The sequence below is a fragment of the Anopheles maculipalpis genome, chromosome 2RL (genome assembly GCF_943734695.1).
Source record: "Anopheles maculipalpis chromosome 2RL, idAnoMacuDA_375_x, whole genome shotgun sequence".
Lineage (NCBI taxonomy): Eukaryota > Metazoa > Arthropoda > Insecta > Diptera > Culicidae > Anopheles > Anopheles maculipalpis.
In genome coordinates, this window is record NC_064871.1 from 44,009,360 (window position 1) to 44,034,403 (window position 25,044).

Consider the following 25,044-nt stretch of genomic DNA (forward strand, 5'->3'; position numbering starts at 1 on the left):
TGCGTGTTTGAAGGGGGTGGCGCCGTTGGGCACAATGTTGCAAGACGGTTGCCGAAGATCATCCCATTTGTCGCTACCGAAAATGTCCTGACAAAAAGAAGCATTTTCCGGACCATTTCGAAGTTGTGGGGTGTACGGGTACACGTGCGCGTGTGAGTGTTTGTGGAAAATCGAAACGAATCGCTTCCGATAGGGTTCTTACAAGTGCCGTTGCGTGGAAGATGTGGCAAGAAAAGGCTGTACTGCAAATGAAGTTCTTGTGGCAAGCAATTTCAACGATGTTACGCGAAATGTTTCTTTGGCTTTGTTTTGCTGTAATTTTTTTTGTCAAGTGCGTACAATGAAGCAAATAAAACGACAACAGCGTGAAAGATAAAAAGGAAATTCGGACCACATTTTCGAGCTGATTTTATCTAGTTTTTTTTTATTTCGAAAAACAATATGTAGTGTGCATGATTTTATTGGTCATTGGAACACTCACACAGACCTATTGAAGTTCATTTATATGGTGCGGAGAGAATTTTGATTGTATCTCAAGCAAGAACACAGCAAAATGATATTTATTGACTTCACCTTATTAAGTGTTACTTCAAGACGTATGGCAATCCAATGTTATTCACTTACTTAATAGTTTTCCTTCCAATACTTTAAAGATAAGTAGATTTACTTATAACCACCAGCATCACCACTAGAATTATTCAGTAATTCTTCTCTTTCCTTATGTGGAAAACAATAAAAGTCTATCCTAATGACACAATTTCTTTTCCAGCCAAAAAACATCCCATCACAACGGCAACTCCGCTTGTTGTGACACAATAATTGTTATTTTAGGTCAACTAATATGTCAAACTTTTGGCCGATCAAAAGCTCATTTACGTTCGTTCGTTCCCGTTTTCCGCAACAAAAAGCCTCAGGAAAAATCTAGCTCACATACTTTTACTCTCCACTGCAACAAATTGCCACACATATGGCTGTGTGCTTATTGATGATTCTTCTACCTTATCGTTGGCGTAAACACATCAATCAATCGACAGCATAACAGACCGGCCCATGTTGGTGGGGATCAACGAAAAACAGCAAGATGAATCGGTGTCACACACCGGTCACATTTGATCCAGTACTCGGATCCTTGGGAGAGCTTTCCGGCTGCCAAATTTCTTGTCATCTGCAATGAATTAGTGGTCTCGCAACCACTTATCCTTTCACCATGCCCCACTCGTTCCCCGCTCGTGTCAGATTAGAAAAATCGATTTATTGGTTGTGTCGTTCGGAGGGTTTTTGGTTTGATTTTTTTTTTGTTAGCCGTTTGACACGCATACACATACACTCTACCCGATCTGCTTAACCATTGTTAACCTTTCATTTGCTCCTTTCCCTTTCTGATGCCTCCGAACAAGGGTTATTGGGTATGAAAGTTTGGCGAAAAAAAAAAAATAGGCAGAGGTGACAAATGGGCCGTTTCGATGTGTTCTTACTAGTTCCTTCTTTCATGAAACCTTGTCAGCCAGAAGCGAAGGGCGAAAAAATTGCGAAAGCGTCACCGATTTTCTCACTTAGTTCCTGGTGTGACTTGATTTATGGTGTTGATGAAAGAATTTTTGGCGCAATGGCACCAAACTTCTGCCCCACTTTGGGACACTCACGCGGGATGGGGCTCTCGCTCGTTAGCGTCGGGAAGTGAATGCATTTCGCGAACGATTTTTCGACCGATTTCGAATTTCCATCATTGAGCTCGGGGCAGCTTTCCATCTGCCCTTTGGGTGGGCTGAAATGTTTCGCTCGCTCACCCAATTGCTCGTTACATTCCTGTGCTGCCACCCGTAAGCTAACTTTATCTATAAATCAAATTGATAAAAGTTTTGGAAGAAAATCAAATTTGTGTTAATGGATTTATTTGCTTGGTTAGTGTGCGGTACGCAACTACCCACCCCGCGAATCACGGATCCTTTGTCCTGTGTAGCATACCGTTTCGGTGAAACGTTTGAATTTGGGGCACAGAAATGCTGGGAAAATAGAAATTCGACTTTTTTGCTCCCTTGAACTTTTTTTTTCTAGTAGCAAAGCTTCCCCGAGATGAGGGTGTGTGAGGTGCTTTTCTTTTCTTTCGTCTACATTTTCTGACTTGTTTTGTAGGGATCTCCGAAAAAGCGCCGATGATTGAGTGTTTCACGTGGCGGAAGTAATTCAACTTTGACGACAGTTTGTTACGCCTTACCTTCTTGACCTGCCCATTGCACTGGGAGAGTTTTTTTCCACTTTTTTGCTTACATTTTTTAGCTAGATTTTGGGATTTTCTTCTCGGATTAGAAGTAAGGATTTATACGGATCTTTACGGACGTTGTTGATTTCGGTTGCCATCAATAGGCTCACCAGAGAGTAAGATCTTTCAAGTTGGATGATTGCGGTAGACGTTTTCTGCTGGCACGATAGGATGACTGAAAAAAAACCACATACACACACAATCACTTCGTTTTTTCGAATGCCAATCACGACTTGAGCACAAATTGTCCGTTTCGTTTACCTACCTTACGTGAAGTGAGAAGGTACATGTTAGAAAAGCAAGTGTGTAACGTTTAAGCAACGACACTTTAACCTACCGAATGGCGTAACGCAGTAATTATTGACGGTCTTTATGAGTTTCTCCTGCAGGCTCTTCGGCAGTCGGTAGAGAATCGAAACGGTTCTTCGGTACCACGGTCGAATGCGTATCGGGTTCTATAATTATTTCCAAGTGGTAACGATTATGCAGTAAGATTGCGTAACCAATGGTGTTGGGATATCTCGCTATGTCCTCAAACACCTTCAGCAACATGCAGAAGAAGTATGTGTGGTGTGTGTTATTGTCCCTCCATCTCCCATCAAGCTCAGGAAGTCAGTAGATCGTTGATTGGATAATCTTACCGGCGAATCGTCATCCTTTTAGCTCAATGGCTCTGCAAACAATTGGGAATGGTGGAAGCGTTCGAATGAAAACTAGTACCGATTCGAGCAGGTTTTTCCCAGGTATTGTGAGGAGAAAGCAAAGTTACTGCAACTTATCGCCGTATTCGGAGAATCCAATCGAAGTAAGAAACCTTCAGCATCCGGCTAAACTATCGGTTGCACATCGTAGCACAAGCTAAATGTTATGAACACTCGTTTGACCCATTTGGCACCATATCTTTGCGGTGTCAAGGGTTGAATGAGCGAGGGGGAAAATATGTAGTGAAAACTCTGCAGTAATTTGGGAATACGTTACGAAGGGTTTTACTTCCAGAACTATCTAATGGTAATGAGGCACAGGGAGCAAAAGGACGTTTACATGAGGTTTGAAGTAACTCTTCGTTACACTTGCTGGGGATGAGTGGTTCTGCAGTAACTTGCAAGAAGCAAGGAATAGAACTCTGATTGGTTGGTTAGATTCGTTTGACTTTAGCATATATTTCCAGTTGGTATAACAGTTTGCAAAATAAACATTCACGTGCTGTAGTTTTACATGTGTAGCTTTATATATGTAGAAAGTGAGGGGAAAAATATTGAATAAAATGGATTGTAAAAATTTACTGGTGATCGAATGGAATAATTTTTTGCTGTAGAATATTGTGCGTATATACATATTTGATATTTTAGACAATACGGCACTGGACCGTCATTATTAATTATAAATATTTGATATTTTAAAGTATGTTATTAACGCTACACTATAGAAAAATTATTATATAATCAGATCATATAATAGAGTCTGCTTCATCGCATAATTTTCATATGAAGTATTTATCTGCTGCTTTATAACCGTTTCAATCGAAATTACAAACTTGTATTATTTTTTTAAATTTATTTTAAGTATGATAAACTGCATTATCAGGGCATTTCCTCCCTGTTTTTTTTTCCTTATCCTGGGCATGCTCGGTTGTGGATGAGTGTTAAGTTGGTGGTTGATGTCCTGGTCTATTTTCATCAGTCCTCATGATTTTCATCAGTACCTCATGATTTGCGGGATTGGACTGTAAGAAAAAGGCAGAGTTATTTGTGAAGTCCAGCAGTGACATTCTAAGCTCGCTCTGGTTAGCGTCCAATCTAAGAGTGATCGACAAGGTCCATCCCGCAGCAGCAAGAGCGACTCGAGAATGAACCCGCCAAACACCCCGAACCCAACGCCAATGCTGTCAAAGTCATTGTGTCAAAGCTGGACTGGACTAGAGAACACTGTACTATTGAATACGCCTTCCTCCTTTTTACGGAAGAGTTATAACCGTCCTCGAGTACTGTTGAGCCGTCAACAGGGATTGTCGGATTCGAAGGATGATGGGGTTTCGGAATCATAGGACAAGACCTTTATCTCTGGCGAATCGGAAGATGGTCCTCATGTAGGGGAGGTCACCGGTAGCCAACATTTCTCTAATTTCAGTACCGGATCGTCTGCCGATATTCTCGACTGCGCTCAACAAGGAGGGTCTTGAGGTTTCAAATTCCACCCTGGACCACAGAAGGTGGTCCGTATCGTGAAATCCGTCACCGCAACCACACTTTTGTCTGAGCCAGAGTTATACGCTGTAGACGAGCATTCAATGCGAAATGATTCGACATCAGTCGAGACATCATGCGTATGAACGCCCAGTCTACAGAGAGCCCATCGAACAAAGGCCTCAGGGACACTTGCGGAGAGATCAAGAAGAGAAAACGCCCGAGTTCATCTGCCTCCCACATGCTCTGCCAGCGAGACAGGAAAAGTTGCTGTGGGAAACGAAGGAACTCCTGGGCCGAGATCGGTCGGTCGTAAAAAGCGCTTTCTTGGACGCCTGTTTGGGCCAATGAGTCAGCCTTCTCATTGCCGGGAATTCCACAATGAGAAGGGACCCAAATTAGCGAGATCTTATACGCCTTATCGAACATTGAGCCAAGCATTTCAATGATTTCAATGGTAAAAAAATCCTGACTCTTAACAGCCTTCGGAGATCTCAGAGCTTCAACAGCACTAAGGCTATCAGTGAAGATAAAGTACTGGTCCGAAGGTCTCGCTGCTATAATCAATAGTGCGTACAAGATTGCGGCTAGCTCTGCGGTGTAAACACTTCATGGCTGCCTCAAAAATGCTTTGGTGGATTCGCGAGTGCTGTCCCCAGAGGATGATCCATCAGCGTAGGCTTATTTGGTCTATATGACCATACTTGTTCTTGAAAATGCCCGGAACTACCCTCGGGCGAAGATCATTCGGTGTGGTCTTAATTTCCTCGCGCATCGAGGAATCTGTTGTTAACAGGGAACTGTAGTTCTCAGGAAGGGCAGCACGATTTAATGCCTGTGGAGCGCTAGGATGCACTTGTAGGGCAACAAAATCTTCATAAATCTTGAGAATTTTGCTCTTAGAACCTGTCTGTAGAAGCGCTTCAAAATTTTCTATTATCAAGGGATTTGATACTGAACAACGGACTAGAAGGCGAGGAGACAACATTTCAAAACGTAGTTTGAGCGGCATCACTCCGGTCATCACTTCTAGGGACATGTTGTGTGTGGATTTCATGCTCCCTAGTGCGAGTCTAAGACAGCGGTACTGTAGCCTTTCAAGCTTGAGTATCAACGTATTGGATGCCCAATGGAAGCATATGCTTCCATATTCCAATACGGATAGTACCGTTGTCTAATGGATGTGTGCCCCTCCAGAATCCTGTGACTGTCGTTAGAAAGTTGATTCTTTTACTGCATTTTGCACCAGACGGGTGAAGTGAGTACTCCAGTTTAGCCTTGAATTAAACCATACACCAAGGTATCGAAAATTGTCGGTAGTTGATATCTTTTCACCATACAGAAAGACATCAATTTTCGGGTCATATAGTCTTTTCTCCCTGTTTTTTTCCCGTGTCGCTAAAAGGAGAAAAGACTACCATCTCAGTTTTCGTAGCAGAGAACTTGATACCAAGGTTTTCAGACCACTTGTATAGATTATTCAGAGTGGTTTGTAAAGCCAGTTGTATTTCATCGGCGTCTCTGCTTGCAAATGTTATGACGCCGAGGACTGCCAATTGTCGAAGACTGCAGTTTGGCGCTAGACAAGAGTCTATCTCACTAACATAAAAGTTATATAACAGGGGGCTCAAGCAGGACCCTTGTGCTAGTCCATGGAAACTGGTTCGTTTTAGCTGCACGTGACCATTGTTGAAATTCATAGATTTTTCCGACAAAAGGTTGAATAACAAGATATTCAACTTTGGTCCCAGGGCCGGATTTTCTAACTTTTGACTAAGATTGTATGGTGAAACTGAGTCGAAAGCCTCCTGTATATCCAGGAAGATAGACCTCATGTTCTGTTTGCGTGCACTTGCAAGCTCTATTTCTGTTACCAAAAGCGCTAAGCAGTCATTAGTACCCCTGGCTTTACGAAACCCAAACTGGGTATCTGATAGAAGGTTGTTGGTTTCCAACCATTATTCTAACCGTAAGAGAATCATCCTTTCCAGGAGTTTTCTCAGACACGAAAGTAACGATATTGGCCGATATGAATTGTGTCTTGATGGCAGTTTGCCAGGCTTCAAAAAAGTGACAACTTTCACTTCCCTCCATTCTTGCGGGACGCTGTTGAACTACAACATATTGTTGAATCCAAACTTATATATTGACTACAAAAAAAAAAATCTTTTGCAACACAATTTATAACACAATAACTCGGGTGATGCATGGTTATTTAATGCCTTCTAGTTCAACCACCATTTCACAGTAAAAATTCGGCTCGTTCACAGAGAAACAAACCAAAATCGTTATCTATAGAAAATCCAATTTCCCCTTCGCCGCACTATCAGCCCCGTCAGATCATCCTTTTCGTCCTAATCAAATCCGTTCCGAGTGGCAGTAGCATATCTCCATTTCCTATTGATACGTCCTGTATGGACGCGTTTTGTTCAATTCCATTTTATCCGAATGCGTATTCGATAGGCCAAACGTGCGCTCTAGACTACGTTCGGAAGTTGGGTGAGAAAACGCGTAACTTACTGGTCACATTTCCGACCACACCACACACCCATCTCGCACAGTTATGGCCAGTGTGTTTGCGTGAAAAGGTGGAGAACGGAAAAGAAAGCGAAGGGAGAGAAAAACGGCTCCAACACAGCCCACAAGTTCTCGTTATGATGGGTGAGAAAATTCTTTGTTGAAAAGTGATAGCCCGTTGAATGCGTACGATTTTTGTGTATTTTTTTTTACAGTGCTCCCCCTTTTTCTCCCTTTGGGTTTCTGTTCAATTTTTCCTTCCCTACTTGCTGATTTTTCCGGCCGTTTGGGTAAATCGGCGACAAAAAAGGGTGATGACGCGTTCGATTTTTGTATTTTTGTTTGCGGTTCAACTGTGATTTTACGGCAGATGGGACCGTAGCCATTCGCTTGGTTTGGCTTTTATCAGTCCACTGCGTGCGTGCTGTCTCGATTGGGGACATTTTTATTACGTAGATAAATAATGGGAATGGTTGGTATCGATCTATGAAAGTGGAACACAGTTGAAAAGGGGTAGTGTGGTGATTTGTGAACGGGATTGGAAAGAATTTGTAGATTTAAGTAGTTTAGTATTGCGTTAGAAATCGTTTGTGAATTATGAGGTTGTTTAAAGTGTCAATACTGATAATATTGTATCTTGGTTTTGAAGAGGTCTATGAAGGATTTAAGAAGATGAACGCTTGAATCGTGCGCTCAATGCGTCGTACCCAGAATAGATTATTTTTGTGGTTTAGTAGTAGATTGCCAATGGGTGCACACAAGCATTCGAGACTTGTTTACCACATGTACACAAAATATTCAGTGCTGTTTCAAACACATACTTCATCAAAAACGATTGCAGACACTTTTTGTTTCCCATTCTGGATGTCTTATCTCTATGGTTTATGACTATTACGATAGACGCTGTGAAACCCTAAAAATACAAGCTGAAAGTGCTTTTAACAATAGTTTTCGATCATGCGTATGCGTAAGCAAAAGACAAAGTTTTTCAAAAGTTAAAAATGACTAGTGTTTCCCAACAAAAATGGTTGCACGAACAATCGAACGAAAGCAGTTCTTTGGGTTTCCAAACGGTGTAACGAAAAATTGCCCCCGGGAGTATTGCTTTGTACCGCCAGAAAGCAAGCATATTATTTGTAAGCCAGACATCTTTGGGGTTTTCTGCAGCAGTTCAAAGGAATCACTTATTACCTCGTACGTGTAACTTGCTTCTTTCAATAACCATGTTGCTTTTTTATTCTTCTCTTCCTTGCAGTGAATGTGGATGTGTTTCTCGCCGAAAAAACAATCATGCTCGTAGAAGAAACGAGACGCTTTCGTCACCTTCGTCGGCGGTGTTAACCCGATTGCGAACTGCATTTGAGAAAGTGTAGCGGAATCCAGGCCCCCAGCTAAAAATGGCTGGTGAAAGTCCACCGAGACGATTGTCTCAAATATTCGACCCTCTCATGAGCCTTAGCGAGCTCCAGGCCCAAATACAACAGCAACAGCACCAGCTGGCTCATCTAAAGTATTCCAGTGGTGGAGGAAGCGGTGGTGGAAGTAGTGGCGGTGGCTGCCCAACACCACCCCTAGCGTCTCACCCCCAGTGCGGCATGGGCGTGCCTCCCATGCCATCCTCTTCCTCGACGCAAACGTTCTCGTCTTCCTCAACGCTGCAGCATCATCATCATCATCATGGAGGTGTTGGTGGTGTTAGTAGTGTTGGCGCTGGCCATCCAAACGGCGGAGTTGGTTACTACAACACGACAGCTTCCTCCTCAACATCTTTATCATCTGTGTCAAATCAAAGCACGAAGCTTAGCTCCAGTAGCAGTACCGGGAGCTATATCGGTGGGACGCTCGGTTCGGGTGGTAGTGGTAGTGGAGGAGGTGGTGGTGGCAGTTGTGGCGGAACTGGTGGTGGAGGAGGAGGAGGAGGTGGTGGACTACCTGTACCACCTCCTCACGTGTTGGGTAGGATAATGATGGGTTCACGATCAACACCGAATAGTCCACGGTTGATGAGTCGTCGAAATGGGAACGGATCAAAACCTCCACCTGTGCCACAAAAGCCGAATGCTGCTTATATCGCCAACCCGTCGCTTGTTGCCCTCGACTGTGATGCTCCCTGGCCACCGTTAAGCAGCCTTGGCCCAGATCCACTCTCAATGGTGGAAGGACATCACCATCTCGGTGGTGGTGGAGGAGGAGGCTATCTTCATCATCAACCGGAAGTGAGTAGTTTTTTAAAAGCAATATTTAAACAAAAAACCGTATCAGTTGCTGTTTGCCTTTTCAATAAGGCTGCAGTTGTTTAGTGTCACTTCTAAAGTCTTTTTACTTTTTACAGATAAATTGGCAGGAGCGCTGTTTAGAGCTACAGTTAGAATTGCATCGATCGAGAAATCAGGCTGGCCGTGTACGAGACATGCTGCGAGAAAAGGTAAGGAAGCATTTCTCTTGAAAGTTGCACTCTTGAATCATATAGCAGCTGCATAGAAGTATTACAGCTGTAAGAAATAGCTCTTCATGTAGTTATTTGATTCTGTTTGGTGTTTAAAATTTAAAAGATAATCCTGTTTCTCTTAAATTTCTAAACCATGAAGGATATATTTGAGGATAAAATCCGGTATGATTTTTTCTTGTCGTTTCTGTTTACCTGATTTGCACCTAGATAATAACCAACCAAAACAATTAATTTAAATCGTTCATCATTTGACTTTGCTTGTGAAATAGTACCAAGGGACAAGAATATCATATGAAGAACCGCTCACGTGGTCACTGCTAATCCAATCCCATCATAAGAATTTCCCTTCAAATGTTCTGCCAAATGTTGACGGTTTCGGTGCGTGCCACTGAAGGGGTGAAAAATGAACACCATATCTTGATGATCCTTCTAAACAGCCCATTAAACTTATCTGTGCTTTGTGCATAAAAGCTCTTAGCGTAGCAGCAGCATAGATTTCCATGTCCATACCGACAACGCCGGCATTTGCTTCAAGGTTTCGCCCGAAGCGTAGTTGCCTAAACTTACGCTAAAACTGTTTGCTCAGCAATGATTTCCCCTTTGCCGAGCGTTCTCCTTCACACCACTTCGTATTTTCACCGCAGTTACTTTACTCATGAACTGCAGGACATTATTACCACCTCGTAAAAATGATATCCTTCGTTCGAATCCTTTCCTCCTGGGTGGCTCGAAGTAAAGTAGGAAGGAGCGGTTCACCAAGGATACCGCACAGTGTCCTTTGGTCTGCTTGTGTTAGAGCGTACAAAAACCGTGTGGACGATCTCGTAATACTGTCGAGCTTTCGGATGTGTTTGTGTGTGTGAGTGTTCTTTTGCACCACCGGAAACCATCTCGTAAAGCTCATTATTTTATGATTATTCATTTAGCTCCGAAGCATCGTTGTCGACGTAGTCGGTTCTGTCTCCATCATCAGCTAGCTGCTCAGTACCCCTTTTGGCTACTGGCCCCAACCACACTACCCCGCAGTACACCACTTAAATCTCCATATGCCACGTACTATCGGTTCCGTCCGGAGAACGAAATCCAATGGCCGAGGAAGAACATTAGGACAACGTTCAACGAGAACGTAAAACGCATCAGTTTTCCCTCGCCTGCGTGGTACGCTGAGCCTGGAGGCCGTGAGGAACCATCGACAATCATCACCTCTACTCTGCTGGGCTGGTTCGGGGGAGAAGGATAACGGTTTTATGGTGCTAAAGCCGACCATTTTTCCTGGCCCTTAATTTCCGCTCATTTTGACAGCTGAAAGGGAGCCGTTCGCATATTGTCATTTTCAACGTGACACATGGCTGGGAAGGTGAAGAAGGTTCCCGATGCGATACCGTTCGCGACGGGGGAGGAGGGGTGTGAACCCCGGTACAGCAGGCTCGCTTCCAAAACTCCAAACCCACCCTCACGAGCTGCCTGCAGCAAGATAAAGTATTTTAACACGAAATAAAACTTCTGTATGTGCTCTATCTCGTTGTTAGATTTAATTTACTGCACCATTTCTCGCACGCTGCTTGGGAGTTTCTAGTGTAACTGGTGGAGAGATGGACCATTTGGGGTGGTCCAGCTCGTGGTATAAAGGAAGTAGTCATGGGCATACTTCCATGGGAGAGTATAAGCGCTGGTGTGCGAAAAGATGATGGTGGGATATATTAGACGTTTGACAGTGTGTTTGGACATTTTTTCATCCATTAATTGGACATTTGGCTTGGCCGTTCATTTGGTCGATAACCTTCAAGTGCACATACATTTGTTTTTGGGAGCATTTGAATGAAGCAGTTTTGTATGCAGGAAATAACGATGTAAAAATATAACAAACTTCAATATCATTCATTAGTTAAATTGATTTATAATAGTTTATGTATAAATTTATAACTTCAAACACTGATTCATGGAATGTACAAAATTAGTTTTAAAAAATGTCAAGGGTTAAGCGCTGTTGATATGTTACCAAAATCCTCATAGCAAATGCTCCAACAAGCATTGAGAAAGAGGAGAAGCTGGGTGTCAATTTCTTTCCGCTTCTCACTTGATTTGTTTAATAATCCAACTTTCGTCTGAACCGAACCGAATTTTACTGGGTTTTTTGGCTTAAAATACGCTCTTTCTTTCTCGGGGCTGGTACGTGCTATGATTTCTAAGTGACATTTCAAACCACAATCATTTATGAACGCGTCGTGAAGTTGAAGTTCATGGTTGTGAGTCAGACAAAAAATTGTCCTCCCCCCGGCGTGACAATGAACCTTGGCGAGATTGTTTCCGAGACTGGCAATGAAAGGGCAAGTGCACAAAAGCAAGAAAAAAATTATTATGTGAAAAAAAAATTCTTAACACACAAAAAAAAAAAAACTAAAAACCCGTCATTGGATCATGGTTGTTGGAGTTTGGAAGGTGATTGAAAAGATTGCAAATCTCCCTTTCAACGGGCACTAGTAGATCCCCACAGTTTGTAATGTTTTTTTTCCCATTTTATGCAAGAACGTTTGGCTAAATCGCTAAAATTAATTCAGCGACACGACCGACCAAAATCCTCCTCCTTCCAACCAAATCGTGCAGCGTTTGATGACTGTTTGCAAAGGACCGCGAAGAACTGCAGCGTGCAGATAAGGGGTGGATGATGGATAACGAGAGGGCGATGCGGTAGACATATTTTATGTGTGCGTCAGCAATAAGGCTAGCAAGCTGCTCGCTTTGCTAAACGGGATGGAAATAGTTTAGTTCGGTTGAAATGGAAGGTGCGCATTTATTTGAAGTTTTATTATTTCGTAGAACAATGCTGTACATGACAGAAGAAATTAATTGTTCAGTTTTACATTTTACGTTCTTGTTTGATGCAAATTAATGTGTCACGTGTTGCATAAAATTCACGAAATTGTATGAAAAAAATTGCTTTGTTGTAGTGCTACTGCTTATAGTGTTTCTATGTATTGTTTCTAAAAGTAAAATTAATTTTTATTTATTAATTTTTTTATAATTGATTATGACGGTCCAGTGCCGTACTGTCAACACCGCTTGTGTCGAATTAATTTTATATTATCATATTGGTAAAGCATTTCCTCCTTATTTTTTGCCTTATACCGGGCATACTCGGTTAAATAAAATTATTATTATTATGAAAAATAAAAAAATAAGAAGTGTAATACTCGAAATTAAGCATTTCAAATAATAATAAATATCCAACGTGATGATATTAGTGAGAAAGACTGTGACTTTCTTTATTTGCTGATCTTACGAGATGGTAGGGGCTGACGGTTTCAGCCTTTTTCAAGGTCACCGATCACCGTCTGGCTTTTGTGTGCTAAAAGTGGCTTCCAAATTCCCAGTAATGGAGATACTTTTGGGACGCTTGTTACAAAAATCAATATTTTTCGTTTTAATTTGCCGGCTCCTCCCACCTTACATCCCCGAAGGATAGCAGAATTTTCCTCGCTTGCGTACCTAAATTTTCCTTCCATTTTCATTTCCAGATTGTGAAAAAGCTAACAATAGCTTATAAGTGTTGGCATTCGTGTAATTGGCTGTCTGGCAATATTCACTCCAGACGTCGACATTGCTCTTGCTCTTGAACGTTGGATGATGCTTGCTGGGCGAGGTTTGGGAAGGTTAAAATTGAGCATGGCATTAATATTAAGATGGAGAACGGGCTGGAAAATGCTTTGTGGAGCAAGTTTGTAACTATTATCTGCAGCTGAGTTTTCGTAAAACGATATGTAGCTAAATTATTCGCAGATTATATGCACAAACTTCACGGTATAGTGACAACAAGTTAGTACAATTTTTACGAATACAATTAAATAACACATCCAGCACTTATGTATATCTGAATCGTGTTGCTTCAAACTTTAGTGTTCATAAAACTGAAGGCAAAATAACATTCAGCTCAAATATCATATAACAATCATACACAACGCATGCATTTATATTGATTGGAAATGAGTTTAAACAATACATCATCATTTTATCATGAGTTGTATTCACACATGCGTCTAGCTTGAACCATTGTTAGCTGTGTTACACAAAACCTCTCAAACTAAACTACTCACTAGTACACGTGCTCACCCAAGAGTGATAGTTTAGGTAGTGTACAGTGATCGTTATTTACTACGACAGTAGCATATGCATTATGGAAACGTATCTGTGATATGGGCAACCACGGACCGTTCTTCTCAGCAAAGAGGAGAAACATGAACCTCATCGGTAACGGTGAGTGAGGTTAAGGTTAAAGGATAAACATTGGTGCGTTGGGAAGTGCATGAAAGCAATTTGGTCTGCTACGCCTCACCCATTCCCATCCCTGTCCCACACTCCTGCTGTCCTGCTGGTCTCATAATTGTTTTACGGCACGATGTGGCCTAGGGACGTAAATCAGCTCATACCCCAATCGATATCCCTCCTAATGGAGTGTACTTTATCCTGTCACAATCAATTCGGAAGACTTTCGGTGGAGGTTTGAGGTCTGAGAATGTTTATCGTAATGGTGAATGGAGTTGTGCTTGGATGAGTTTACTCTCTTCAGTTGATCCAAAACGGGCGTTTGCAGTAAATGCACTTTAGCGTCTAGTATTATTGTGCTGTGTGAAGCGATGTTTTACATCTGCAAGTGAGTACGTGCCGTCTTTGAACTTGTTAAATGTGGATATTTAGTAGGATGCATTAAACTTTATCGTAATGATCTGCTACGCTGGGCATTTGCAATCAGTTAATGTTGCATTTGTTTCGTGTTCCGTAAGCATTCCGTAATTATAGTTATTTCTCCAGCAAACTTTTGTCGTACATTGTACTGTAGTGTGCATTAGAAATCAATCGAAAACTGTTTGCTGCTGTGAACAATGTAATGAAAACTAATGGAGAAACTCGCTCACCTACGGAACCTCGAGGTGTGTTTACTGTAATTGAGCTTTTGTTGGTTGGCAGCACGGTCAATATCAAACCTCCACTGTCCAAACATTCTCGATGGTGCGCTCTTCAACGAAAACCCCTTATTCGTACATACCTTTTCATCAGTTGTCCACCGCTTCCTGACCGTATTCTGTTACGATCGGGTAGGTACCGCGTAAACAAATCCGATAAATGGTATTTACAGCAGCTCCCACCCACTCCCAACCCGTACTTTCCCTGTGCTATTTTCCATCCTTTCCAGCTGTTGGTTCACCGTCACTCGATCCACTAGCGAGCATATTTGCAGCCGGTGGATGGGCCGCTGATAGATCCTTTCGGGGCCAAAAGCCCCCAATGTTCTGGTTCAATCGATGCGAACGTGTGTAGTCATCGCCGTGGTCGTTAGTTTCCGCATGTTTACAGCAAACATGGCACACCGGCCGGGTAAACGTGACATCGCGGATCCTGTGGGAATGGTTGTTACCTCCAGCGCCAGCAATACTTCATTCCAATGTTTTCTGCCCGTACCTGACAGTGAGCAACATTGATGTGTTTAAACCACCGAAACGATTGCGAAACAGATGAATATTGAGTAACAAACGGGTTATTCGAATGTGTTCTTGATTCTTGTGGCGGCTCTTTGTAAAGCGAGAGACTTTGAGAGTGATTGCGATTGAAATTATTGTAACGATTTTTTCTAATTTAAATTGTTTGTTTTAATTGTATTGCTGCGGTTTTTTATTTTGGTGGCTAAAACCAGTTGACAGAACATAATTTCAATTCGGATAAAGCGATAAAGAGTGGTTGTTATATGCAGTCGAGTAAAAGGGAAACATTCACGTTTCATAAAAATAAAAATTTATCGGGCCAAGCGTTGCATTGCGACAAAAAGGAAATTTTGTTGTTACAGCATTAATTAAAGTGTTTATTTTTGTTCTGTATAATTTACATGATGGTTACAACATTAAACACGGATGAATAAAGCGAGGTTGTTTTACGTACTAATTATTCACAGCTTTTTTTAGCGTTGCATATTTTGTCTGTTGGGCTTTAACTCCCTTTAAATAAAACTTTAATTAACAATAATCAGAATTAAGAAACCGCTTTATACCCATTACAACTCGTGTTGCCACGCTCGTCCGCTTTGTTTGCTGGTGTGGTTCATTATCGTTGTTTTGACTGTCACAATAGAGCTGCTAATTGCTGCACCGAGCCCATGGCCTTGATCGACGAATCGATAAATCCTCCCATGGGTAGGATAAATCTTCCATCGCTGCTGATGCGTTCAGTACCGTCCTGAAAGTGAAACCACCAAACAAGCAACGATGCAACGACAGCACACTCACAATGCGGCGCGTTGTGCGATGAGTCCAAATGAGACGACTGAGACCAGACAGCAAATTAATAGGAAAGTCAATGTAATCCTACACCAAACTGATGCTGATTAGAGGCAGGAAACAAAATGCCATCGCTTCGCCCGGCAGCCAGCAGAAAACCATTGTTCGGTGCATGCTTTGAGCAGCGGCTCAATGATGGACATGTCTGTACGATGATGGCCAACGGCAGGTTACGTTCCTGCGACGCAACTTACCAAGGGACTACCGTGAGTAGAAATCCCTGTGTGCAGTAAACATATGCGCCGTCATGGAATGCGATTTATCTGCACGGTTCTATGGGACGGTTGACAAACCAATGGCAAAAGAAGACTTCCGGTCGATGGGAGTTGTACCGACGGACGGGTCGTCCTACTGGAATGGATTGTAATCAATCAAACTGATGATTCGTCGTCCATTCCCTTGGGTATCTCTCGGAACGCGTGTGGTCGACGTTAGGGAGTAGTTTTTTCTTCTTTACTCTATATTCTGCATTCGTTCTTGCTCATACTCTTGGCGAGATTTATATCATGTATGCAAATTTAGAAATCGTAATGCTCTTGGATGAAATTCATGATGCAAACAGCGAAATGGGGGAAAGAATCCCGAAAATGAGTACACCATCGAGAATTTTTATAGAGGACTGAATCTTCTTCGATAACATGCAGTAAGTTAAAAATTCAAAAAATTCAAACCTCAACGCCTAATCTAGGGAACTAATTTGTTTATTCTATTAAACAGAGGAAATATTATGCATGCTCACGATCCTATTTCCTCATCTTCCTTTGAAGATATGGTCAGAAGATTTTTCCCTATTCGGCCCGGTAGGCGACAACGGCGCCAGTTTTCATACGGCAGGACCGGGGCTCAAAACCCATCCGAATAGTCCCCCCGTAGTGAGGACTGACTATCCAACTATGTGAAAACAGCAAGTAAAGTAACCCATATGATGGCCGGCATGGCATTAGAGGTCGTTAAACCTAGAAGATTATTCCCTATTCTTAGTAATCTTATGTTGAATGAAGAGGAACAATGAAACAGTATACCGATTGGTCATTGTAAAAGCTAAACAGTCAAAAAATCTCTCAAACCAACACATTTGCTATCAACTGTATTTGTGTTAAAGTAATCTACTTTTAACAATAATTCAATTGCATTCACTTTTCTCGCTGCTTCATCGTAAATTGGGTGCGCATGGTGTGGTCAAACCACGCAAATTTAATTAAAATATCAATTACAAGTTGGTCCTTTAGTGTTCAACCTCCCCCCTGCACGGAGCCGATAATGGCCATGAGTTTAACTCGCATTCTGTAATGATCTGTTAGCAGCGAAAGGAAGAGAAAGCACAAAAAATGTATTTTTCCCTCCTTATCACACCCCGAACAAGCATAACCTTATGGACCACACGCTGCCCGGGAGAGGTGTTTGTGCGGCAAGATTCAATGCCGGTTGATTGCTTCACGGGAGCGATTTTAATGAGAATTTTGTGCCACCGGCGAGAGCTATCTGTAAATGGGGAATGGATAGATATTCCCATCTTGAGAGTTGTTTGCCAGGTTGGTAGAAAACGATTTAATGAATGTGTGTTTGTACGTCTTTGATGTGACTACATAGTATATTTGGGCTTTTGTTTAGCTTCTATTCAAGTGATATGATGCAAAAACGGATAATGTTTGTCACTGCCTTTGTTCTATAGATAAATAGCAGAACGTAAATATCAAGCAAATTAATGTTGATTTTGCATGTGTAGATATTGTGCGAAGAAACGATCGATGCAAAAGCGCACGGAGAAACAACACGTTCGTATCTTTCCACCATCAACACCTGCATCTGTTGATTATAGCGCGAAAGACACCAACAACTCCACCACCCAAAACTACAACGCTTGGGAAACGTCGTTTTATCGTCACTACCATACACGGTTACCAAATTCGTCCCAAATTGGCAAACAAAATTCGTACGAAGCAAACGCACATACTACAATCTTCCGTTGCGTTGAAAACCACACCACATCAGTTATATATCGATGCTGTCGGGCATGCTTTCACTAGCATGTCGGATGAAAGCATCTACGTTCGATGTTGTCGGGCACGGAGTTTCTTTCCTTGGTTGACTTTGATCGTCATCCGAGTGCAAATAAAAGTCAATCGATTTTTAAACGAAACAGTCACATTCAATCAAAAAGGGACGAGAGTTTCGCTCCCGTTTTTTTCCCGAGGATGGTTGAAGGACCTCCCAGATAATGAAGGATTGACTAGGAGTGGAAGAGAAGAACCGAATGGATCGTATGTACCATCATGCATGTGTTTGGTGAGCTTGAACCGAAAACCAACCCGTCAGCAGCCGTCCCGATGTTGGTGACGGTATCGTACCGATGGAGACGCCTGGCCGCTTTCATGATCACATGCAATCCGACACGCCGTTCGTTTGGTACTAGCACGGGTGCAAGTTTCTTTTCAATCGTGGAGAAAAGCACCCCATGTGGATGAGTTAGCTTCGAAATGGAAATGGGTGGAATGTACACTTTGTTTGCGCGCGCGCGCTTGTGTGTGTGCAAGTGTTTCGATACGTTTTGTCTGTTACTGACGACGACGATTGGCATTGTTGGTTTTTGAGCCTTTGTTGTAGGCGATAGCAGAAGCGAAAACAAAACAAAGGAAACACAGGAAACACCTTACAAAATAAAATGAAACTAAAAACACTCACAACCACATTGAGCATTGGCTTCGTTTATACAGATTCTCGTATTGGTTTCAAACGGAATTCGAATGTTGCATGCATCGCTGTATGTGTTTGGTTTGTGGTACGATCTGTTACCACGCGTTGCCAGTTGCTGCAGGACATGCTGACACTGGTATGTCAGTCAATAATGGAGCCAATGGTTTTGCCATTTTCGTGGGGAGAATGTTTGCCACCGATTTTCGGTCAATGATGATTTCGATGGTAGAAGTGTTTGTACTGTTCAACGTTTTATGAAGCAGACGGAACGAAAGGTCGATTGGCATGTAAAATTTGGAACGAATTCTGCGATGCTGCTATTTTGATGATAACATTATCAAAATTGATACGAATGCCGAATGACCTTTGTCGTTTCTTTTCAATTTCGTTTGGTAATTAAATTTTACATTACAGCCTGCTACTCGGCCTCTCAAATCAAGAATGAAATGAAATTCAAGAATTTTCAAACGAGTAATGCGGCTATACATGGTTGCACACAGCTCTCTTTAAAATTTACAGCCACTAAAATGTATGATTTTGAAGCAAATTTTACTTACACAGATATTTTTGAACTGTTGTTGAAATGAGGTAAAATAAAAATGAAGTTTACTCGCCTACAACCCATCCCATTTGGTTAATATTTAACGGTTCGTCTGTGTATTTGAATTTGCTGTTAGATACATTCTACCACCAACTCGGAGAAGTTAAAATATTGTATTTGTTCACCTGTATGCCAAAAATAAACAATTTGCGTATGACAGAGCATTTTTGTGATGGACTTGTGTTGGACTGAATTAGTAAACTCATCGCGCGCTTTCTCTCTCTCTCTCTCTCTCTCTCTCTCTCTCTCTCTCTCTATCTCTCTCTACATCTACCATACGCGTACGAGGTCCATTATTACGGTCCCTTGTAAACCAACACCGAACAAGTAACGCACTTTTCTGCTACCAGCCACACAAATGAAGGCAAATTTTCACCAAGAACGTTTTCCACGCATTCCACCCAACGTTAGAACGGGTTTTGCGTTTTGTTCAGCTTTCGCCAATGAACGGATGGCTCTCCAGAGAGCGTTATAAGGGTTGAGGTGTGTTGGGGCGTAAAATCTGTAGAATGCCTGGGAGTGGCGGAGGTTTCGAACTAATGTGGAACATGTTTTTGATGTTTCTGCTCCTGTGTGTATGCCGGTGGCTTTTCATTTTTCACCAAAGCATTTCATTATGCTCGCTGCGTCTGTGCCGCACGGGCAGGACAATAACCCCCATCAAAATGGTGGCCTCTAATTTTAAGAGTCAAACTACGTCCGTACGTGTTTAAATTTTTCCTGCAATTTCCAGTCAGACATTGGGTTGTGTAGGATGTGTTACAGGGGCTAGCGGGTGTATTTTTGCAGACCAACTGTTGTGTTTTGTTTTAAGTATAATTATTTGACTCCGAAAATTGGATCCCGGAGTCAAACGGTTTTGCGCAGCACGAGTGGATGATGGTTCGAACTTTCCATTTACGCATGAGTTTTCTATACTTGTGTTGTAAATGGTTGGCAAGTTTTTCGGTAGGAATGGAAAATGCTACCCATTTTTAAAGGTGGTCCATTACGGTACAGCGGTTTGTTGATAATTTACTTTTCCCTCTGTGCACATTCAATGCCGTTTAAAGCGAGTTTTATGATGGCGACTGACACGATACGAGCTTGAACTATATTCAAAATCTAGAAAAAAAATGTTCTCATTAACAAGGTGGACTTGTGCGTTGTCTTTTATTACTAATAGAGTTATATTTCAATGATACTTCTTGCCTAGGATACCAGCACAAGGAAAATGGAGCGGCTTTTGTTCATTTATTTGTTTATGCGTAGGTTAGCGTCGTTAACCTATTCGCATACTCTTCCAGCGTATCCATTCGATACGTAATGTTGCGGTTAACAATGTACGTGTCCATAAATTTTATGTTTAATAATGTTCAACTCTTCCGTTTACTATGGCTCAAGGCAAATCCTTCCTGCTCCTAAGACACTTTTCCTCTGTTTCTGGAACTAGACAACAGTGGCGTTTGTTTATACTGATGCGATGGTATAGCTTTCTCTACCTATCCGTTTTCGTTCCGCTTGGTTTGTTCGTGTAGAATCTTAATTATCAATTTTATTCCTGTGTTGGTATTCCTGTGCGGTGTGCACCTTGACGCTTGACAACGGACGTGTCGGTGGGACATAGATGAAGCTAAAGTTCGATTTCGTTCTGGTTAGTGTAATAAGACGGAAGGGCGCCAACTTGTTACCCTGCGTGTGTAAGCCGTCCCAAGGCTATCGTATTTCATCATCTTCAGCAGGTTTGTGAATTTCCTTGCCACGGGCGTGAGTGCACGGGTTATTAACATACGATCCCGACCGCAAATGTGGCATAACCATGGCACGAAAGGTAATCAGGTTAGTTAATTTGCCGTAAATGCAAATCAAGTAATTAACAGTTAGGTGGGTGTTTGTTGTTTGTACGTGCAGCAGTGACGGAATGTGGATTGATGCCAGTAGACAACAATAATTAGTTAAAATAGTTTACTATGATTCTATAATCTACACAGTTATTTTTATGATTTCTCAAGAAGCTGTTCATATCAACGTTTCTATTTATGTGTTATCTATTGCGTTTCAATTTTCCATTTCAATAAAATTTCGTTCATCTTAAGATTAACTTTCCACTAATTCCTATTTAGAAGTATGTTTTTGTTCTGTTTTTCTAAACCAAACTCACATTATTTATTCCCACTTGAAGTAATTTCTATGGATCTTCTGTTTGAACTTCAACCCACAAAACATCATCAAAATTTGCTGGTTAATACCTTTGACAAGAAGTCGCAAAGAAAAAAAAAAACAGGAGAGATAAATTGGTTGTATGCTAAAAAAGGTAGAGGATCCAATTTACGTACGACGGTTGCCGGATATTGCTTGGGTTTTCGTACCATTCGTCCGCTCTCTCTATTACACCTACTCGGTGGCATGTGTGTTTTATTTTGCCGATTGTCCATCGCCCATATTCTGAAGGACCGAACCGAACCACTAAATCGTCAATCATTCGCAGACCGACCAACTAACCACTGCTTTGACGTGGCTATTATCGTTCGTATCGACGGGGTTTTCGTCGTTGTTCAGCTTATACGCCGATTGACCATCGTCTATTATCCCTTTTTTTGGTTTGGTAGGGGATGGCTTCTGAAATTATCCTTTTCATTCTTCACCAGCTTTGAAAGGGTACTTGAGAATGTCCAGAACATAGCCGGGAATAATGGAGAACGTCATCCAGGATAGAAGAAGAAAAAAAAACACACACACAATACATAGACTGTCTGTTTGTTCAAACGACAATCTTGCCACTTGTCGTGTTTTCTTATGGCATTTAGGCACAAGGGGTTTAATATTACCCTTTTCGTATGCATCCTCAATTTTCTGCTCATCATTTTTCTCTTGTTGGAGTGTTTAAGTGTCCATTCGGTGGCCGAAAATAGCACCAAGACCGTTTCGTCCTTGCCATTTGGGCGTAGTGCGAATAAATTCTACATATACACTTTTTTGCAGCCTGGCGTCCCATTACGGAGCGACCATATTTTACGACCATCACTATCGAGGGCGTAAAAATCACATAAAAGAAAACATACAAATCATTTTAAAGAATAAAACGCAAACAAAAGGTCGTTGAAGAAGAGATGGAATTGTGATGCAAGAAAACAACTGGTGGATATATAAGAAGACGTTTTTTTAGTATGAAATTTTTAAGAGGAAAAATTCAAATTCATGTATTGCTTTATTTTCGTGCCAGCATAGTATAAGGCTTGCGTAAAGCAAGCATAAGTGCAGAGATAAATATAGAAGAATCATTGAACTAAGCTTTAATTTCTGGAAGAATAAATTTAAATCGATGCGTATACCTTTGAAACTTCTGACATAATTGTAAGACATATTTTTGTGAAGCTTGTTGAAGCTTTCATCGTGTTTCTGATTTCAATACATTACCATTTTCTTACCGTTCTTTGATAAACAAAATCCTTGTTTCTAATTTTTCTACCTCATCCTCTAGAGTCTCCAAGTTGAAGAATCGTTTAGCATGTAAAAGCTTTTTCCCACTCTTGAGGTTAGTGCTGTGGTCAAGGAATGAGAATAACCGACTAGCGCAAAATAAATAAACTCGACCAAAATATGATCCCTGCAGTTCAAGGAAACGGCACTGGCACGTGGAGTGGAGAGAACCAAGTTACCAGGAGCCAGTCCAGGAGCCTACAAGTCCGCTTCGTGTTTTCGGTCCAATCCTGCATGGGTTGAAAAATTACCATCGAGAAGCATTGGGCATTTGGTTATGCCATTCTCGGTCTGCTTCCTTTAGCGATGTGAAGCGATGTCGGTTGCAAGCAGTAAGGGATCACAAACGGAAAGAGGGTTCCGTGCAGTGTCAGCACCACCATCAGAACCGTCATTACCACCATCATTGCCCGGCAGGCGTGCTTGTGCCGAAGCCCGTTTAGCGATACCGGAAGGGTAGTTCATTTCATTCCACGATGTGTATCCTTTGCATCGTGTCCGGTCTCGGCAACGGATTCGGGACAATTCGAGATGCCTTATCATGATGTGAGTTTTGCTGCTGCGGTCATATCCAACCAAGGGGGCCGCCCGTATTCGGCGCCCGGGACAAGAGAATTTGATATGTTGTGATAATTTCGTCGTATTTCATTTCTAGCAAAGCTGGTTGCCACTGTTTGCTGGTCTTCCATTTGTTCAAAGGCATCCCTGCGGCCACTCCATTTTGTTTTGTTGTCCTACCGTAGTTGTGGTATTCTTTTACTTGCATTCCTTCCCTCTTCGTTCAACCGTATAGATGCACGGGGAATGGTAACCTGTGCCACTGACGGGAGCTGAGTTTACCCTTTCAGTCAGGCCAATTACCGAAAAACAAGCGATAATTCCGCCGGAAGGAGGAAGTAACCGGAACGAGCAAGCAATTTGATCCAACTCTATCAGCTAATGTAGTGGAGCTGCTGGTGGCGTTTGGAAAAAGACACAACAATTTTGAGAATGGGAATGCACGCTACTCACTTCGTCTCTTCACCACCAACGGCACAGGGAAGTTTTGTTTCTAATCTCATTTGTGTTGCATTCTTGATGAAATTTTTAATTCCAAATTGAATAATTTGTTAAACTGTGTCTGTTTGACTGTTCCGTGTGTGATTGTTCTAACAGCAAAAAAGATGGTTCCCTCTTAATTAAGTGCATTGGGAAACATTAGATGATTCAACTTTCAATTTTTCTTACAGTCATTTAAATAAATATTTTTAAGTAAGAAAATATGTGCAAACACTGCATTAAGTTTTCAGCGAATTGGGACAAGTTTTCAGAAACGTTTATCTTGTGTAATTTAAAACAAAAATTTAAAATTTTTTTTTTTTTTTTTTTTTTTTTTTTTTATTCATGAGGGACGGCCTGGCCGTATTGCTTACAATAAACTTAAAATTAGTATACTCCTTTCCTCTTTGCAGGGAGACATTTCCTTCTCCGAGCTGTGAAAGGGCACCATATCCCGGGTGTGCTCGGTTGTTCCGTTGCGTGTGTTCCGTCATCCAAAGCCAAAGTCGTGTTCCTAGCGGGGGTCTTATCGTGTGAGGGTACCTTATCCCGGGGTATGTCAGGCGTATCCATGCTCGTGGTCCAGATGGTAGCGGGGGTCTTGATCATTTTCCTTTCCGAAAGTTCCTTGATTGTGTCCGATTGTTGTGATGAAGTCTCGATACTGTCCTTCTTCACCCCGTCGCTGGTTTGTCCGTCCATAGCATAGGCCGATGCAATTTTTCCATACGCTACCCAACCCTTCACGCATCGTACTCATTCATACATTCATTCATTCATCCATTCATCCATCACCATTCATACAAGCGAGGTACAACATGTATAAGACAGACAAACAGTGGGAGTAAAGGGGGAAGGGGATCATACTAATAATCCGTTAGCACGGCAGAAGAGAAAGATTACTCTCAGGTAGACCTCGTCGCAGTCTCCCAGCAGGTCCCGAATTGGAGTATCCGGCAACTTTCCAATGCCCCGGACTGCGTCTAACAAGGCGGGTCGAGCAGCCTCGTATTCCACACAAGACCATAGAAGATGATCTATGTCATGGTATCCGAGGCCGCAGCCACATACTTTGGAGTCGACCTGTCCTATACGCTGGAGATGCGCGCCCAAAGCGAAATGATTGGACCTAAGCCTAGACATCATTCGAATGAACGCACGATCACCTGAGATGCCGTGGAACCAAGGCTTCAAGGACACTTGGGGAGTGATCGAATAAAGAAACCTCCCGAGCTCATCGGTGTCCCACAAACTCTGCCACCGAGCCATGCAGAGAGACTGTGGGGCACGCATGTACTCGTGAGGTAAGATAAGCCTGTCGAAAAAGGACCCTTCCGAAGCACCCTTTTTGGCCAATTGGTCTGCCTTTTCATTGCCGAAGATACCGCAATGTGCAGGCAGCCAAACAAGAGATATCCGGAATGATTTCTCAAACAATGAGCTTAAGACCTTTAATATTTCTTTTACGAAGTAGTCCGGGCTCTTAATAGCCTTCACAGATTTTAATGCTTCGACAGCGC

General features: G+C 42.1%; 1 protein-coding gene across 6 annotated transcripts in view; it reads left to right on the forward strand.

The window, feature by feature from the left end:
* The first annotated feature begins 8,353 nt into the window (after positions 1–8,353).
* LOC126556653 (uncharacterized protein CG43867) overlaps positions 8,354–25,044 on the forward strand; it is a 135,088-nt gene continuing 118,397 nt past the window's right edge. For 5 of the 6 annotated variants that reach the window (XM_050212047.1, XM_050212048.1, XM_050212051.1 and 2 more), the window contains exons 1-2: positions 8,354–9,176; positions 9,293–9,385. In XM_050212047.1, coding sequence (XP_050068004.1) covers positions 8,358–9,176; positions 9,293–9,385 — 912 coding nt within the window. In that variant the 5' untranslated portion in view covers positions 8,354–8,357. The remainder of the gene's footprint in view (positions 9,177–9,292; positions 9,386–25,044) is intronic. The other variant, XM_050212049.1, reaches the window with a different exon arrangement.